The sequence below is a fragment of the Mustela nivalis genome (assembly GCF_964662115.1).
Source record: "Mustela nivalis genome assembly, chromosome: 10".
In the NCBI taxonomy this organism is placed as follows: Eukaryota; Metazoa; Chordata; class Mammalia; order Carnivora; family Mustelidae; genus Mustela; species Mustela nivalis.
In genome coordinates, this window is record NC_139029.1 from 61180065 (window position 1) to 61199598 (window position 19534).

Sequence of the window (19534 nt, forward strand, 5' to 3'; positions counted from 1 at the left end):
TAGCATTTGACAGATAAAATATTAATTTCTGTCATAAAACTCATGTAATTTCATAAGAGAATACGGGAATACCAATAGAAATACAGAAAATGCCCCCAAAATGAAAATCAAAGAGGTTAATAAATAGTACCAAACATGTTCAACCTTACTATTAGTTAAAGAAATACAAATTAAAGTCATTAATATGCAAAAGAAGCAAAGTTTTAGGTTTTTTTGTTTGTTTGTTTTTCTCCTTAATGGATACAATTTACTGCTACTCAGAGAACAGTGAGACAGACTTCATAGACAGCTGGTAGGAGTACAAATTGTACATACTTCACAGGGAAGTTTTACAACATCTGTCTTTTGACAGTGTTACAATACTAGAAATCTGTCCAAAAGAACTCAAGAAATACTGACCACAATTTATGTTCAGTTATGGTCTTTGCAACATGATTTATATTAGAAATTCTAAGTAGTATAGACCTCTAATAATGAGAGACTGTTTTCTAAAGGGTAAAATATTGTGATTTATTAAAATCTATGCTATTAAAAGTTTCTAATACTTGTGATATAGTATTAACTAGGGGAGAAAAGCAATGTGCAATGACAAACTTTTTTTTATTTGAGGTAATGACAGGAAATATACCATAATATTTAAGTAATTTATTTGGAAGGGTGGTATAATTATAAGCAATTTAAATATTTTTCTTTATGCTTTTATGAATTTTATAGCTTTCATTAGTATTTAAATATTTCCTGTTCATAAGCAAAAGAAAATTATTATTGCCATTGCCTAAAATAGCAGGTAAAAGGTTAATTGACTCTGGAAAACAGTATGGAGGGTCCTCAAAAGTTGAAAATAGAGCTACTCTATGACCTAGCCATTGCACTATTTTAATGTAGTTTTGTTTTGTTTTTACTACTGTAAAAAAAATTGCACTATTTTACTTTGAAAGATACAAATGTAATGAGCCAAAGTGGCACTTGCACCCCAATGCTTATAGCAGTGTCCACAATAGCCAAACTATGAAAAGAGGATAAATATCTATCAACAGATGAATGGATAAAGAAAATGTAGTACACACACACACACACACACACACACACACACACACACATGATGGAATATTGCGCAGCCATCAAAAATGAAATCTTGCCATTTGCAAGACGTGGATGGAACTAGAGCTAAGTGAAATAAGCCAATCAGAGAAAGACAATTATTATATGATCTCACTGACATGATGAATTTGGGAAATAAGACAGGATCATAGGGGAAGTGAGGGAAAAATGAAACAAGATAAAGCCAGAGAGGGAGACAAACCATAAGAGATTCTTAATCTCAGGGAAAAATCTGAGGGTTGCTGGAGTGGAGGGGGTTGGTGGAGGGATAGGGTGACTGGGTGATGGATATTGGGAAGAGTATGTGCTATGGTGAGTGCTGTGAACTGTGTAAGACTGATGAATCACAGATCTGTGCCCCTGAAACAAATAATATGTTAATTACATGTTAATTAAAAATGCCAGGTTAACTATATATGAAAAACTCACAGTGAATATCATTCTCAGCAGGAAAAACCTGAGAGCTTTTCCCCTAAGGTCAGCAACATGACAGGGATGTCCTGTCCAGTAACTCTCATTACTGTTATTCAGCATTGTACTGGAAGTCCTAGCCTGAGCTAGGACAACCAAAAGAAGTAAAAAGTATCCAAATCAGCAAAGAAGAAGTCAAACTTTCACTCTTTGTAGATGACATGATACTCTGTTGAAAACCCAAAGACCACCTAAAAATTACTAGAACTCATATAGGAATTCAGCAACATGGTAGGATATAAAATCATTGCACAGAAGTCAGCTGCATTTCTATACATTGACAATGAGAAAGAAGAAAGAGAAATCAAGGAGCTGATCCCATTTACAATTGCACCAAAAACCGTAAGATAATTTAGGAATAAACCTAACCAAAGAGGTAAAGAATCTGTACTCTGAGAACTATAGAATGCTTATGAAAGAAATTGAAGAAGATACAAAGAAATGGAAAACCTCCCATGCTGATGGATTGGAAGAATAAATATTGTTAAAATGTCTATGCTACCCAAAGTAATCTACACATTCAATGCAATCCCTACCAAAATATTATCAACATTTTTCACAGAGCTGGAACAATTAATCTTAAAATTTGTATGGAACCAAAAAGGCCCCAAATAGCCAAAGCATTCTTGAAAGAGAAAACCACAGCTGGTGTCATCACAGTGCTGGACTTCAAGCTGTATTACAAAGCTGTAGTGATCAGGATGGTATGGTACTGGCAGAAGAACATAGACATAGATCAATGAAACAGAAAAGAAAACCCAGGAGTGGACTGTGAACTTTATGGTCAACTAATCTTCAACAAAGCAGGAAAGAATGTCCAATGGAAAAAGACAGTCTCTTTAACAAATGGTGTTGGGAAAATTGGACAGCCACATGCAAAAGAATGAAACTCAGCAACTTTTTTATGCCTTACACAAAAATAAGCTCAAAATGGATGAAATACCTAGGAATCCATCAAAATCCTAGATGAGAACACAGGCAGCAGTCTCTTTGACCTCGGTTGCAGGAACTTCTTGCTAGACATGTCTTAAAGACAAGGAAAACAAAGGCAAAAATGAATTATTGGGACTTCAAGACAAAAAGCTATTGCACACCAAAGGAAGCAGTCAACAAAACTAAAAGACAGCCTATGGAATGGAAGAAAATACTTGCAAATGACAAATCAGATAAAGGGCTAGTAACCAAGGCCTATAAATCCAAGAACTTATCAAACGCACCCATAAACCAAAAAATCCAGTCAAGAAGTGGGCAGAAGACATGAATAGGCATTTCTCCAAGAAGACTTCCAAATGGCCAACGGACATAGGAAAAGATGTTCAGCATCACTCATCATCAGGGAAATACAAATCAAAACCACAATGAGATACCACCTCATACCAGTCAGGATGACTAAAATTAACAAGTGAGGAAACAACAAATGGTGGTGAGAATGCAGAGAAAGGGGAATCTTCTTAAACTGATGGTAGGAATGCAAGCTGGTGCAGCCACTCTGGAAAACAGTATGGAGGTTCCTCAAAAAGTTAAAAATAGAGCTACCCTATTACCCAGTAATTGTACTACTAGGTATTTTTCCAGAGGATACAAACAGTGATTCAAAAGGATACATGAACCCTGATGTTTATAGCAGTAATGTCCACAATAGCCAAACTATGAAAGGAACCCAGATACCCACCGACAAATGAATGGATAAAGAAGATGCAGCGTATATATACAATGAAATTTACTCAGCCATCAGAAGCAATTAAATCTTGTCATTTGCAACCATGTAGATGGAATTAGAGGTTATTACCCTGAATGAAATAAGTCAGTCAGAGAAGGACAAATATCATATAATTTCATTCGTGTGGAATTTATAAAACAAAACAGATGAACCTAGGGGAAGGGAAGGAAAAGTAAAATAAGATGAAAAAGGAGAGCGAAGCAAACCATAAGAGACTCTTAACTACAGGGAACAAACTGGGGGTTACCGGAGTGGAGTGGATGGGGGGAAGGGATAATTGGGTGGTCATTAAGGAGGACACTTGATGTAATGAGCACTGGGTGTTACATGCCAACTGATGAATAATGAAACTCTACCTCTGAAGCTAATAATACACTGTATATTAATTAATTGACTTTAAATACATGAAAAAAAATTTTAAGTTAAAATAAGTTAACTGTTTTCCTCTTGTTTCTAGTTATTTAAATAGTGACCACTTATAGTTTCCATTAAGCAAAATTAAACTTCTACTTTTGCCATATAAGAATGGAGAAATTGCTCTATTTATAAATATGCAAAGCACTTTTTCAGTTTAATGCCTATTTAAAACCCGCATTTTGGAATGATATGCAGAGTATTCTAAATGTACAATGATAGCTGTTTAAATTCCTAACTTTAAAAAGTAGTTGAATGCTAAAAATTAGTTGAAAGACAAGAAAAACTAAAGTCATAAGAGTAAAGCACTGGATGCCCTTTATTAGTCAGGTGCTCTTTATCTGGAAAATGGGAAAGGTACCATCTGTCCTCACCTACATACCTAAAATATCTTTTATGAGTATACAAATGAGATGAAGCAAGAAAACTCTTGGTAAGCTGCAAGTATTAAATGTAAAATGTTATGTTTGAATAGTGTTATAATTTATTATTTTTAACCAATTTTTTTTTATTTTTTAACAGATTGCTTTGAGGAACTGTAGCACACCTTTATTAAGAGCTTACTGTGGTTCCTTGGAAGATAAGAGGTCTTTGTCACCCAACTGTTAATTAAATATCCATGCTAATTATTCCTTTCTTCCAGATCATGAATGATTTTAAGGACTCTAACTGTAATCAATAGAACAATTACTTGAACTCTGGTTAACAATCTTTAAACTATTCATCAAAGTCCTAATTATACATTACATCTTATAAGTATCCATAAATAGGGTAACAGCACATTGAGATTTTGTGTTAATAGGCAATTAGAATAATATTAAAAATTGAAATCATACACAGTTTTGATATTTCTTCTTTTAGCCATTCCCCATGGAAAGACTTGCAAATACGAAAGCACATATTTCTCTTGTAAATCATAAAGGGCTTGATGTAACCAAAAAATAGTAGGTATAAATATTGAATAAGAGATCTAAATACAGTTTAATATTGTTTTTAGCAATGACATCTAGCTTCTTGACCAAAAAGACATGTGATGCTTAAGAACTGCTATTTTACCGATTCAGGATTCACATCTTTTATGAGCCACAAACTGAGTTTAATAATAAGACAGGGTTACAAATAACATACAGAACAGGATAAAACAGAAGGTTAGGAAAATAGGTGTTACCAGAGTTTTGGTTTGCATGATCCCTGTACTTAATTACTGATTATTGTGAGGTTTCTCTTACACTGTCTTACAATATGTGTTTAGTTTGTCTGGCCCCACCTGAAGGCAAGAACCAAACACTTAATTCTTCTTTGGATCTGTGCACCAAACACAGTGATCATACATGCTATAAGTAAATGTTGACTGAGTTAATGAACACAAAGCCAGAATTTTTATAACAGTTCTTCAGGGATATATTTTATACTCATAGGAACAGTCAGGGGTTTAATTTGGGAGATTAAAAAAAAAAAGATATTATTTATTTGTCAGAGAAAGAGAAAGGGAGAGAGCACCAGCAAGGGGAGCAGCAGGCAGAGGGAGAAGCAGGCTCCCTGCTGAGCAAGGAGCCTAATGCTAGACTTGATTCCAGGACTCTGGGATCATGACCTGAGCCAAAGGCAGACGCTTAACTGACTGGGCCACCCAGGCATCCTTGGGAGAGCTTTTTATTAGCAGTTATAGAATTGTTCCTGGTGACTTCATGTTACTTTAAGAGACTAGTCCTGATTGACAGGATATTTTAAAATTTTTATAGTCACGGTTCTAGTTTATGTAATGTAATATACATATATTGTTAAATTATTTAAATAATTTTCAATATATTTCAAGAAAGAGTTGTTATATTTAAAATTGTTTATTCCAAGAAAATATGTCATTAACTCTGACTCAAATTATGAATTAAAATAATCATTTGCCTTATTGCCTATAATGTTCTTTTTTAGGTTTGGAATCATACTTGAAAAAATTAAAACCATAATTAATGATGATGCAAGATACATGAAAGGATGCCTGAACATGAGGACTCAGAAGTGCTACGCAGTGAGATCCAACATAAATGAATTTCTTGACATAGCTAGAAGAACATATACAGAGATTGTAGATGACATAGCAGGTAATTTAATTACTTCACTGTATTTTTCTGTTTTTTCTTAAATTAAACCTTTTTAGAACATGTGCTTTTCTGCTGGTGATAACAGGCCATGCATATTTTTAAAATTTTGTTACCAAAAGAGATAAGGTTAACACTGTCATTTAAAATATATTAAAATACGATTTTGAAAATAAGTATCTCTAAGTGTTAGAATGTGTCTATTTTTTTCACCAAACTTAAATATAGAGTTTCTTCAAACTTAGAGTTACCTGAAGACCAGGACATGTTTGTCTACCTTCATATAACATTGTATACAAGTTATATGAAAAATGCAGGCTGTCAGTACTAAGTGATTTCAGAGGAAGAGATGTATTTGTCTAGAAGAGGTAGCATTTGAGCAACTACCACTGTATTTAATTTCTAGTTAAGTACTACTTCATTTAACAAATTTATGGAATTTCTTGTAAATATAGACACTGTTTTGGGTACTAGGACTATATTGTGAACAGGATAAAGTCCCTGTCCTCATGGAGTTTATGTTATAGTAGGGAAGACAGACAAGAAAGAAATGCCTGTGTGTGGAATGTATATGTGTGGGTGTGTGTGCATGTGTATGTGTGTGTTCGTATGTATAGATAGGAAGATAGATCAGTATATCAGTCACATAGATCATATACTATAAATGGGTATAAATATATGATGAAAAATATAGCAGGTTTATATGGGTCCGAGATTGATTGGGTGTGGAAGCATAGAGGATGGGAATGTTTTTAGTAGACTATGCCTAGAAAGGAATCCCATATACTGGCAATGGTACAAACCAAAGCACAAAGGTTAATGAAACCTCAGTGGAAGAGAAAAGAAATTGGTTAGGATGGAATGGGGTATTCCCTGATAGAACTTGCAAGAGATAAGATTAGAAATGTAGGCTGGGGACCAGAATTTGTCTTTGAAGGCTGGGCATTTGGGGTTTTTTTCTTCCCCTTAGAGAATGCAGAGGCACTGAGACATTTTTTCTCTGTAGAGTGAAATTAATCAAGAAGATTGGTTGAATGGGGCACCTGGGTGGCTCAGTGGGTTAAAGCCTCTGCCTTTGGCTAAGGTCGTGATCTCAGGGTCCTGGGATCGAGTCTGCTCAGCAGGGAGCCTGCCTCCTCCTCCTCTCTCTCTCTCTGCCTGCCTCTCTGCCTACTTGTGATCTGTCTGTCAAATAAATAAATAAATAAAAATCTTTAAAAAAAAAAAAAAGAAGATTGGTTGAATGAATTTGAGTAGAGCAATGGAGACAGGGAAACCATTTTAAACTATTACAAACTAAAACATTTGAGTGATAGCGGTGTATATGAGAGAAATGCAAATGTTGAAATGAGTTAATAATTGAGTAGTTATGGGCATAGTAAAGGGAAATGTAGCTATTGGTGCTAATTGAAATTTCTAACCTGAAAGTAGTGGTATCACTGAGAGAAGCAGAAAATTGTTGGAAGAACTATTTTGAGGAATAAAAATGTTAATTTTCGCAAGTAATGTTCCAAGCATTAATGATCATCAAGTTAAAATAAAAATTTACGGGGCACCTGGGTGGCTCAGTGGGTTAAAGCCTCTGCCTTTGGTTCAGGTTGTGCTCCAAGGGTCCTGCGATCGAGCCCTGTATCAGGCTCTCTGCGCGGCGGGGAGCCTGCTTCCTCCTCTCTCTCTGCCTGCTTCTCTGCCTACTTGTGATCTCCATCTCTCAAATAAATAAATAAAATCTTTAAAATAAATAAATAAATAAAAATTTAGAACTCTGTGGTAAGTTTGAAGTTGATAGGAAAATTTGGATATTTTAAGTATTTGTTGTACCACCATTTCCTTTTTGGAATATTTTCTTTTACAAAATATGTTTTGTAGAGAGAATTTCTTATTCTGAACTAATGATTATAATAATTTACATGACTATTCACTTTTTAAAAAGTTAAATGAAAACATATTCTAATAGAGTATGAAATAGTCTTAGTTTAATTTTTAACAGTTTTTTTTTTTACTTTCAAACTACCTACCTATAAAATGACTATCTTTGTACTACCAATTTTTTTCTTAAAAGAGTACTTGACCACCATATGTATTAGACATTAAAAATCTTTATAGTGTATAAAGAAGATATGGTCCATATATACAACGGAGTATTATGCCTCCATCAGGAAGGATATATACCCAACTTTTGTATCAACATGGACGGGACTGGAAGAGATTATGCTGAGTGAAATAAGTCAAGCAGAGAGTCAATTATCATAATGGCTTCACTTACTTGTGGAGCATAAGGAGTAACACAGAGGACATTGAGAGAAGGAGAGGAGAAGGGAGTGGGGGGAAATTGGAGGGGGAGATGAATCATGAGAGACTGTGGACTCTGAGAAACAAACTGAGAGTTTTAGAAGGGAGGAGGGTGGGCGGTTAGGTGAGCCTGGTGGTGGGTATTAAGGAGGGCACATATTGCATGGAGCAATGGGTGTGGTGCATAAACAATGAATACTGGAATGCTAAAAAAAAGAAAATAAAATTAAAAATGTGTAAATAAAGAAAAAAAGCTTTACAGTTTAAAAGAGTACCAAGACCTTCCTATTTACATATAAAAAACCAAAAAAAGTGATTTTTTAAAAACAGTAATATTCTCATTAAAATTCTTTCTGTTTTTCTTGTTTCTGGTCAAGGAATGATATCGCAGCTTGCAGAAAAATATAGTCTTCCTTTAAGGACAAGTTTTAGCTCTGCTCGAGGATTTTTCATTCAGATGACTACCGACTATACAGCTCTACCCAATAATCGACTTCCTTCAGAATTTATTAAGGTTCATTTTAGAGTTTTGGTTTGGGAATTATTTTTTCTGAAATACATTTTACATATTTTCAGACATTCCTTGAATTTTACATGCTAAATATTTCAAATGTTCTGTATATTGCTTTCCTATTCCTATAAATCTAACAGTTATACTAATGTAAGAGTTGAGTTAGAAACTTCTAATTTTCTTATTTTGGGGGAGAAACACCAAACAGTGCATCCCACAGTTCTGGAAGCTTGGTATGTATAAAAAAAAAAAAGGAAATTTAAAAAGTCCAAAAGATAATTTGATCAAAGGAATTTGGAAAATATTGTACCATCTCCTGTCTTAGGTAGTTCTCAATGCACATTTGCCTATTAAAGGTTTAAAAATCCTGAAATAAAGAAATCTGCTAACTTTTTAAAATCCAATATTGCCATACCTTTGAACCAGGGAAATATTTATTCTTAAATACATACTCACATCTTCATGATATACCAGTTTGGGAAAAGTCTAACCCACTCTAATTTTGTTTTCTGTGCTCTCAGGGGGTACCTTCTTTTTTTGTTTTTTTTTTTTTTTTTGACAAAAACAAACCATTTAACACATTGTATTAACAGGTAATGGTGGATAGAAAAAGCAAAGAATTGGTTGAGATATGGTAATAGGATTAGAAATTGAGTGAGGTTCAGATATGGGGCAAGGGCTAAGATGGGTCAGAGTTGGAGTGAAAATTACTGATATCTGTCATGCATATTACTGGGTAATAAGATGTACTGTCTGACATTTCTGCAGAGCTATTTTAAGATCTGTTCAAATAGTTGTGCCAAAATAATGTAGGTTAACTTTAAGGGCTTTAACTTTGAAAGTGTTCTTTTCTTTTTTGCAGACATTATTTGAGACATTATTTGTGATGCTTTATCTCCAAAATTAATTAACCTAAATATCTATACTGTTTAAAATGTGTATGTTTTATTTTATAGGAGTGTACACACATCTTGATAGTTTTTTAATTTTGTTTTTTAATTTCCTAGCAGATATCTAAAGTGAAAAGTTCTTATACCTTTACATCAGCAGACTTAATTAAAATGAATGAAAGATGTCAAGAATCTTTGAGAGAAATCTATCATATGACTTATATGTAAGCCCATTTGAAATTTTTGAATATTAAATTGGTTCAACTTGAAACATTATAATAAATTTTCATTAATTGACTTTTTGTTTGATAGTAGAAAATTATAAAATTATGATTGTTAACAAAGAAAGAACATTTCCTGGAAGAACAGTTAAAACTTTTAAAGTCTGTCATTGTGATTGGGATTGCTCAGCCTTACAGAAGATTTAGGGCAAATCTATTGCAAAAACAAAACAAAAAAAATCATTATACTTAATACTTCCAAGGTACGCATTCTACCATGATGCAGAATTTGACATATGATGGGCTTATCTTGGGCTTCATTCCGTTATTCAATTCCTATGGTATGCAAGCCCTGAACTTCATTTATATATAAAATTACAATAGTGCCAGTCTTTTGCTGATCATGAAACAGTAGCAGTACAGCTAGAAATAAGAATAGATCATTCATGGGTGGGGTGAGGGAGGGCCTAGCAAAATAAAAAATGATCGTTCATAATCAATGAGCTAAGTTGATAAAGACAAATGTTGGACTTTCAAAACAATTTCAAGGCATAGACCACAAAGATTATGATATCTAATAGGTTTGGGGAACATATTTCTCCTCATAAGGGAAAAACCAAGACCTTGAGCTAGTATCAAGAGTCAGATGCTTAACCAGCTGAGCCACCCAGGCACCCCTTAAGATTTGTTTGTTTGTTTGTTTTAAGTAATCTCTACACTCTTTCTCTTGAACTCATAACCAGACCAAGAGTCACATATTCTACCAACAGGGCCAGTCAGGTGCTCCAAGGAAAACCTTTTATATTATGTCACAGTGTAACACCTCTGCTACATAAAAGCTTAAATAATTACGTTGTTAGGGTGTGTGTGTGTATGTGTGTGTTATGAAAGAGAGAGATATAGTAATTTTTATGTTGAATTTAACATTTAAAAAAAACACAAAATAATTAGCAGGTGGGGTCTGTTGAAGTATATTAAGGTCTTGTTTGACCTATAAAATAATTTTATTAATGAAAATTAATTTTATTAGTATTTAATAACAGCAGTCATTTCTAAAACATGATGTTAACATACCAGAAGATGCATTCTTGCTACAAATTCCTTGAACTCAAGGAACTTCAATTTCCTAATCTCTAAAATGAGGCAAAAGAACAATAGATTTACCTATGGAATACAACTGAACTCTGAATGGTATTTTATCTTAGGCAATACATGTGATACTGTTTTATAATTATATTGTATGTCTCTCTTTAAAATCAATACCTGACTTCCAAATGTATACTTTCAGGATAGTGTGCAAACTGCTTAGTGAGATTTATGAACATATTCATTGCTTATATAAACTATCTGATACTGTGTCAATGCTGGATATGCTACTGTCATTTGCTCATGCCTGCACTCTTTCTGACTATGGTAAGTTACTTTCTTTGGAATAAATATGTTGTGTACTGGGGTGCCTGGGTGGCTCAGTGGGTTAAGCCTCTGCCTTCAGCTCAGGTCATGGTCCCAGGGTCCCATGGTCCTGGGATCAAGCCCTGCATGGGGCTCTCTGCTCAGCAGGGAGCATGCTTCCCCATCTCTCTCTGCCTGCCTCTTGGCCTACTTGTGATCTCTCTCTCTCTCTATCAAATAAATAAACAAAATCTTTTAAATAAGTAAGTAAGTAAATAAATAAATAATTATGTTGTGTACTGAAATTTGTATTCCATCCAAGTAATTTTATATAACAATTATGAATGCTTTATTTTTTTACCTGAAATATAGCCTCTTGCCTATGGTCTTAGACTAAGACTTAAAGTAGAGGAAGTAAAATTACTCTTAAAATTTATTTTTAAAAGTAAGAAAATTGTTTACTGAGAAATTGACAAGTGAGAAAGAAAATACTGCAAGAAACTTTAAAAAGTTTCCCCAAATAGGAAAGATTGAAAAACTTCCTCCTTGGTGAAAATAACAGTGATCCAAAATGATAAAGTTCAAGTCTGAGTGAGACTCCTGAGAAGCAGTGTGACAGAAGCAGATGAGAGAAATGAATCTCCAAGTGAACATTTTCTAAACTAGCTCTTTAGATGTGAGCATCTTAAGATCAGGGATTATATCATATATTTTTAATAGTTTTCTTAGCTATTAAGATATTTGATGTTGCTCCATTTTAATTTGAGAGGGATCATCCTGAAACTCCAAACTTATAAATAATAACTTCCGGTGTTAAAAATTATTTTCTAACCAACCTCTCTCTCTTATAATGAATGCTTTTGAGTTTATCCATGTGTTTCCTGTAGAAGCATATAGGATTTTAGTGTTTCCTTGTCCCCATGTCCTATCTTCCTCCCTTTACCTTAGAAGGTATTCATAGAAACCTGATCTTTATATATTTCTATAAATTAATATATTTTGTGTCTGTTTTGCCTATCATCTGGGTATTCTTTTTAGACAAAATTTGTCTAAGTTTCTGGACATAAAATTATATTTACATTTGGTTCTACTTTATATCCATACATCACTTGAAAAGCTAAGTATGCCAAATTTGAAAAAGAGCCTAAGATGGGATTAAGTAAATGTGCAATTCTGTAGTACTGGTAATTAATTGTTATTTTAAAAGTATTATTAGGATGCTTGGGTGGTTCAGTTGTTAAGCGTCTGACTCTTGATTTCAGCTCAGACCATGATCCTATGGTCATAAGATTGAGTCCCATGTTGGGTTCCACAATCAGTGGGGAGTCTGCTTGAGATTCTCCTTCTGCCCACCCCCCAGCTCACACTCTCTCTCTTTCTCTCAAAAAAAAAAAAAAAAAAAAAAAAAGAAAAGAAAAGAAAAGTATTATCTATCAGGGTGCCTGGGTGGCTCAGTCAGTTAAATGGCTGCCTTCAGCTCAGGTCTTTCATCCCAGTCTTTCATCCCTGTTTGGAAGGAAGCCTGCTTCTCCCTCTTCTGCTCCCCCTGCTTATGCCCACTCTTTCTCTCTCTCTCTCTCTCTCTCTATGTCAAATAAATAAATAAAACCTTTTAAAAAAGGTATTATCAATGGCTAGTTGACTCTTTTTAATCTATATAAATCTGGAAATGTTACACAGACTATTTTGGAGCTCAGGACAATGACAAAGAACTAAATCCTAGGGTTCCCTGGAAGTGAATAAAAGTTGTGATGGTGATTAGAATGCGTCAGTTACAATCTAAAGGAATTTTGGTAGAGATTTAAGATAAAAAAGTACCTTAATGCTTTGTCCCAAATTGACCCTAGTAAAATCACACATACACACCGTACAGAACATTAAACATAAATATTTTAATCTTATGAAACCGTTCTTTTCTTTTTTTTTTTTTTTTTTTTAGTTCGGCCAGAATTTACTGATACTTTAGCAATCAAACAGGGATGGCATCCCATTCTTGAAAAAATATCTGTGGAAAAACCTATTGCCAACAATACTTATATAACAGAAGGAAGTAATTTTTTGATCATAACTGGACCTAATATGAGCGGGAAATCCACATATTTAAAACAGATTGCCCTTTGTCAGATTATGGCCCAGATTGGTAAGTTATGGTTTTACTTCATACTTAGCAATTCTGTTTCCCATTTGAAATGCTTTGTGCCTAATATTTTAGATCCAGGTGCCTTAATTAGTTTGGAGTAGATTTTCTTACCTAAAAATATAATAGTGCCTATTACGTAGATCATAACTTTTACTATTTGGTATATTAAGCTCCATCCAATTTGGATTGCATTGTACTAAATATTTTATAGGATGTAACAGAAGTAAAAACTACCTTACTATAACTGTTAATGTTGTATCAGTTATTACTAAACTGAATCATATCTTTATTTCCGATTCAAAACCAAACTTTGTTGTGAGAAAAAGTAAAATAAGTAGAATAAGCTGTTGCCTTTAATAACTCATTTAAGATTTTTCCAAATTATAACATTGGGGAAAGAAACTTAATTTAAGGGATACCAGCAACTTGGGCACAGCACTTGATACACATTATGTGTGCATACGTACACAATGAATTAGCTGTCATTGGTGCCACAATGTCATATATTATCTTGGGGTAGGGATATAACTTAGCTCTGAAAACAAGGTTTCCTTGAGAACTCTGAATCAGAAATGAGATGATTTGTTCTAATGCAGTGGTTCTCGACCAGGGATGATTTTGGTTCCTCCCCCACTGCACTCCTAGGCCCCAAACTTGGCAGTGTCTGGAGACATTTTTCGTTCTTAATGCTGAGGGAAGTATAGAGTCCAGAGATGTTGCTGAACATCCTACAATGCACAAGACATTACTCCTCCCTCTGACATATGTAAGAAAGATTATCTAGCCCAAGTTGTTAGTAGTGTGGTGGTTGAGAAACCCTGGCCTAATGTAATAAATTGTAAGTGGAATACAACAGTAATAATATTGGTGATAGAGTGCAGATTTACCCTTACTACTGGGAAAGAAAATCAGAGGTAAATGGGTGAAGAGTAACTATTTTATTGGGTTTATAGTTGTATTGGAATGAAAAGGACATCTAATTTCCCTCCCCTTATAAAGAAACTGATTCATATGTGATAGTAATCTTATTTTTATTTTAATAGTTATAAGGAGCTCTGTCCTTTAAAAAAAAAACAAGCTATGCAATTGTTGACATCTGTAATTGTTAGAGCATTCATTATACTGACTTGAAATCTGACCTTCTATAACTTCTGCTCAATAGTCCTAATTTTTATCTTCTATGCATCACAGAATAACCCAATCTCTTTTGATAATAGTCCCTCAAATATTCAAAGAAAATTATTCTACTTCTCTTGTCACTCATTTTAAACTTTTAAAATACCTAAAAGTATATACAGTATCCCATATAATGTGATCATAAAGGAAACAGAAGAATTTGAAAGGCATGGAAATTAAGACCATAGGCTTTGGAGCTAGACCTTGTTTGTCTAGTTACTAGCTCTGTGATCTAAGGCAAATGACTTAACTTCCTTGGTATTCTTATCTGTAAATGAAAATTATAATAGTACACAATTCTAAGAATTGTTGTAAAGACAATGAGATAAGGTGTCCTTTGCCTCAGGTCATGATCCCAGGATCCTGGGATCAAGCCCCCCATCGAGCTGCATCTGGCTCCCTGCTCAGCGGGAAGCCTGCTTCTCCCTCTCCCACACCCCCCTGCCTGTGTTCCTCTCTTGCTGTCTCTCTCTCTCTCTCTGTCGAATAAATAAATAAATAAAATCTTTTTAAAAAAATGATTAAGTGAGATAATCATATAAAATACTATGAATGTAGGGAAGGGTATAGGAAAGAAGGAGATTTTCCAGGCAGAGGTAAGAACATACTCTTTTTTTAAAAATAATTTTCAAAAATTTTTTATAAACATATAATGTATTATTAGCCCCAGGGGTACAGGTCTGTGAATCACCATGTTTACACACTTCACAGCACTCACCATAGCACATACCGTCCCCAATGTCTATAACCTCACCACCCTCTCCCTCCCCACCTCACCTTTAGTTTGTTTTGTGACATTAAGAGTCTGTAAGAACAGGGGCGCCTGGGTGGCTCAGTGGGTTAAACGTCTGCCTTCAGCTCAGGTCATGATCTCAGTCCTTGGATCGAGCCCCACATCGAGCCCCACATCGGGCTCTCTGCTCAGCAGGGAGCCCGCTTCCCCTTCTCTCTCTGCCTGCCTCTGTCTACTTGTGATCTCTCTCTCTGTCAAATAAATAAATAAAATCTTTAATAATAAAAAAAAAAAAAGAGTCTGTAAGAACATATTCTAAAGCAAAAACAAACAAAGACAAACCAAAAAAAACCCCAGTGTGATGTGCCCACAGAAGTACAAGAAGTCCAGATTCCTTTGTAGAGCAAACAGTGTCTGAAGCCAGAGACGTGGGCAAAAGCCAGATCATGAAGGGCCTTAGGTACTTCACTGAAGAGATATAAACTTTATCCAAAAATCTGTAGGGAGCTGTTGAAATTTAAGTAAGAGAATCACATGATTGTATTTGCCTTTCACATAGATCATTCTGGCTGATATATTGTTAGAGGAGAGCCAGACCAGAAGCAAAATATCAGTGTGTGTGTGTGGCAGGGGTGGGGGGTGCTTCTGCAATAATTTTTAGATTTAAAAATGTCAGAGGGCCTTTTTGGTGGCGGTAAATACAAATGAACTAAAGAAAATGTACGAACATCTACCATATATGCTATATCCTCTCCTTGGTACTTTCACATTTATTTTCCCATTTAATCCTTCCAGAAATCCTGTGAGAAAGTTGTATTTAAGAGATCTGCTTGTGAGGTTACTATTGCTATTATTGTTACTTTTATTTTTGTTAACATTATCCTTTTGCTTTCTTTTCCTGCTATTTCCCTAGATGTTGATGCTACTCTTCATCCTTATCTTGGTTTTAAATCCTGGAATAATCAGGGGTTTGTTTCCTTTATTCCCATTATTTCACCATTTTGTTCTATATGATTGATAATTTTCCCATTCAACTATTTGTATATTTTTATCCTTATGATTTTAGAATGCCTTTTATGTCCCATTCCATATAGAGATAGTTGTATTAATCAGATTGATTTGCTTTCAAAAGGCAAATATTTTAGATTATTTAGTATGATAACTTCTCAAGCAGAAAAATCCTGAGAGATGAAAACTCATCGTTTAAAGAAATTCAGTGTTTCGCTTTCATTCTAATTCTGAGTATTTCTACACATTTCTTTTTTTTTAATAATTAAAAAAATTTTTTTATAAACATATAATGTATTATTAGCCCCAGGGGTACAGGTCTGTGAATCACCATGTTACACACTTCACAGTACTCACCATAGCACATTTTCTACACATTTCTAATAGATATTTCCTAATACATCATTCTGTAACTGTTTTATCAACTTGAGCTTCATAAGCATTTCCTTCAAATTTTCCTATTTTGAGTTTTTTATCTAACCATATTATTTAACACTTTTGTGACGTTTATAGTAAATCTTTCTAACGTACTTGGATTATACTGTCTTTCTTGAACTTCCAGATAACTTTGTACAATAGTAAAGTCAAATATTTCCATTTATATGTGAGAAAGACAAGACTGGGAGAATCTAATTACCGCCCAAGGATATATGATAAGTGACAGAGCTGGCGCCATGTTGTCTGACTGTATATCCAGTGATCTTTCCACTATGTAATCCTTAGCAAGGCTAATAAAAAATCTAAGTTGGTGAAAAGTACAAAATATTAGTACTTATATTTTATAAAAGCATTTCAGTTTACATTGACCTTATATTTTACAGGATCATATGTTCCAGCAGAATATTCTTCCTTTAGAATTGCTGAACAGATTTTTACAAGAATCAGTACTGATGATGAAATTGAAACAAATTCATCAACATTCATGAAGGAAATGAAAGAGGTACCCAAACTAAACTTTTCCTTATGTAAAATACACATTAAATTCCTCCACTAATGGTCAATTATTACGTAAGAAAGTATCCTTATATTAAAACATGCAGACGTGCTTATGTTCCTCTACAAGAGCCAGAGGGCAGTCAAAGACAGCTTCTAATTTCTTTCTTATGTAGAAATGGAAGAGATGGTTTTATTGAAAAATACAGTTTTAAGGAAAAAGCTAGTATTATTGAACCAAAAACCATGATTTCATGTTTTTGTATGGGATATATAAAAGACTTTCAGAAAACAACGACCTGTTCAGGACCATTGCATTGTATCTATTGTTCCTGTTAGGTTTGATTTTAAAATAATAGATCACTGTGTTAGAATGCTTTTAAAAATCACCCTCTTGTGTGCCCCTTTAGAATCTTCACTTTGTATAACAAGGCATGTGTCATCACCTTTTTCTGATCTGAGCAAATACCAAATAGACTTGAAGGACTAAATGTATTGAATATAGCTCTTGGGCTGTCTTCAGTAGGTAGGAATTAATGGATCACTGTGAAGTTGGATAACTTTTTGTAGAAGGGCAAGAATAGTTATTATTTGTGCTACCATATGTGACTTTTACATTATTATTTAGTATGTGTTGCAGATTTTGGCTCTCTGAGGTGTACTGGGGTAGCTGTGGGAGAATATAGCAATGTACTAGGTGCTCAAGGTATATTTTTAAATGGTCCTAGATCTCAGGAAGCTTAGTCATATAGAAAGGTAAAAAGCCATGAAATTTACTATTGTGTCAGTACATAATGGGTGTAATTATAATTTTTGAGAAAGAAGTTAATACTCTTCAGTGGAGAAGGATCATTTCTGTCAATTAAAGTCTTTGTCTTTGTTGAGTATGGATTTATATTTACTTGTTTAAATAGGAATCAATGGACTTGGATACTTTTTCCTCAATTTTTCTTTCTTTACTGGCTATCAAGATATTAAAATAAACTTGAGAAAAAGTTTTGAGTATAATATGACAATTGATAAGTCATTTGTGAAGAAGAAAATGACAATCTTTGTGCATTATTTAAACATTTAATTCATTGCTTAGCTTTATTTCACTCTATCTAAAACATTAATATTTTAGATAATGGTTATTTACTCTTTGTTGTCTCATACGCATATGCATGTGTCTATTACATACATATCAGCTGTTCTATTGAAATTATTAGTCATGAGATTTTTTAAAAGAAAAGCAATGTGCTAGTTTCTACCTAGCTGGATAGCTTTATAAAAATAAGTTTCAGGTGAAGTAATTAAGAGACTGAACTTTTTCCTCATTTTTTAAGTTGGTAGTGACAGCTGTTTGGTTACAATGAATAATATTAAAATTATATTTTTCAGATAGCTTACATTCTACATAATGCTAATAACAAATCACTCATATTAATTGATGAACTTGGCAGAGGTACTAATACAGAAGAAGGTATTGGCATTTGTTATGCTGTCTGTGAATATCTGCTGAGCTTAAAGGTATTCTTCTTTGTTTCTTTAAAGTGTATTAATTTTGAGTGCTTTTTAAAAAAAGATTTATTTATTTGAGAGAGAGAGAGCAAGAGAGAGCTCACACATCCCTGAGCAGGAGGAAGGGCAGAGGGAAAGGGAAAGGGAGAGAGAAATTTCCTGCAGACTCCCCACTGAGCACAGAACTTATATATGGGGCTTGATTTCACAACTGTGAGATCATGACCTAAGTGGAAACCAAGAGTCGAGTGCTCAACTAACTGAGCTACGCAAGCGCCCCCTTCACGTATCCTTTATGTATTTATCATGATTGGATTTTATGGGCACCTACAAATAGTTCTTTAAACAATTTTAGGTAATAAAAGAATACCATAGTATTTATATTTTTATTAGCTGCAAGAACAGCTAGTATGATAGCTATGTAGACAGCTGAAGGAGGAAATCAAGAAATACAAATAATATCAAGACTAGTCACTTGGCTTTAATTTAATCAAATTAAAAGGCAAAACATGAAAGCATTTCAATAATTGTCTCCGTGGATAATAGCATTGACTATGATTTTACAACATGAAGTGAAAAACTAGGCATCTGAGGTCACTTTGTGGAAAATTATTTTACTTACCCACCTAAGATTCATTCCTTTAAAGAAAACAGGTTTTCACAAGTCAAGTAAAAGAGGCTATGATTTTTGCTGTTTTATTAAGCTGATTTGTAAAATATCTTTTTAGAAAATCTCTCAGAATATATGCAGCTGTGAAAAAACTTAAAATTTTTTCCCATATTTAAAGAACTTTGAGATAGGGTCCTGGGACTGAGCCCCACATTGGGCTGTCTGCTCAGCAGGGAGCCTGCTTCCCCACTCTCTCTGCCTGCCTCTCTGCCTACTTGTGATCTCTGTCAAATAAATAAATAAAATCTTTTAAAAAAAGTACCTTG

At 34.0% G+C, this 19534-nt stretch overlaps 1 protein-coding gene across 1 annotated transcript in view; it reads left to right on the top strand.

Annotated features, from left to right (window-relative positions):
• The window catches only part of MSH4 (mutS homolog 4), a 106741-nt gene that overhangs the window by 70753 nt on the left and 16454 nt on the right, over positions 1 to 19534 (top strand). The window contains exons 10-17 of the mRNA XM_082686597.1: positions 4229 to 4293; positions 5636 to 5805; positions 8472 to 8608; positions 9616 to 9719; positions 11005 to 11129; positions 13048 to 13248; positions 16987 to 17105; positions 18479 to 18607. Of these exons, the coding sequence (XP_082542723.1) occupies positions 4229 to 4293; positions 5636 to 5805; positions 8472 to 8608; positions 9616 to 9719; positions 11005 to 11129; positions 13048 to 13248; positions 16987 to 17105; positions 18479 to 18607 (1050 nt within the window). The remainder of the gene's footprint in view (positions 1 to 4228; positions 4294 to 5635; positions 5806 to 8471; positions 8609 to 9615; positions 9720 to 11004; positions 11130 to 13047; positions 13249 to 16986; positions 17106 to 18478; positions 18608 to 19534) is intronic.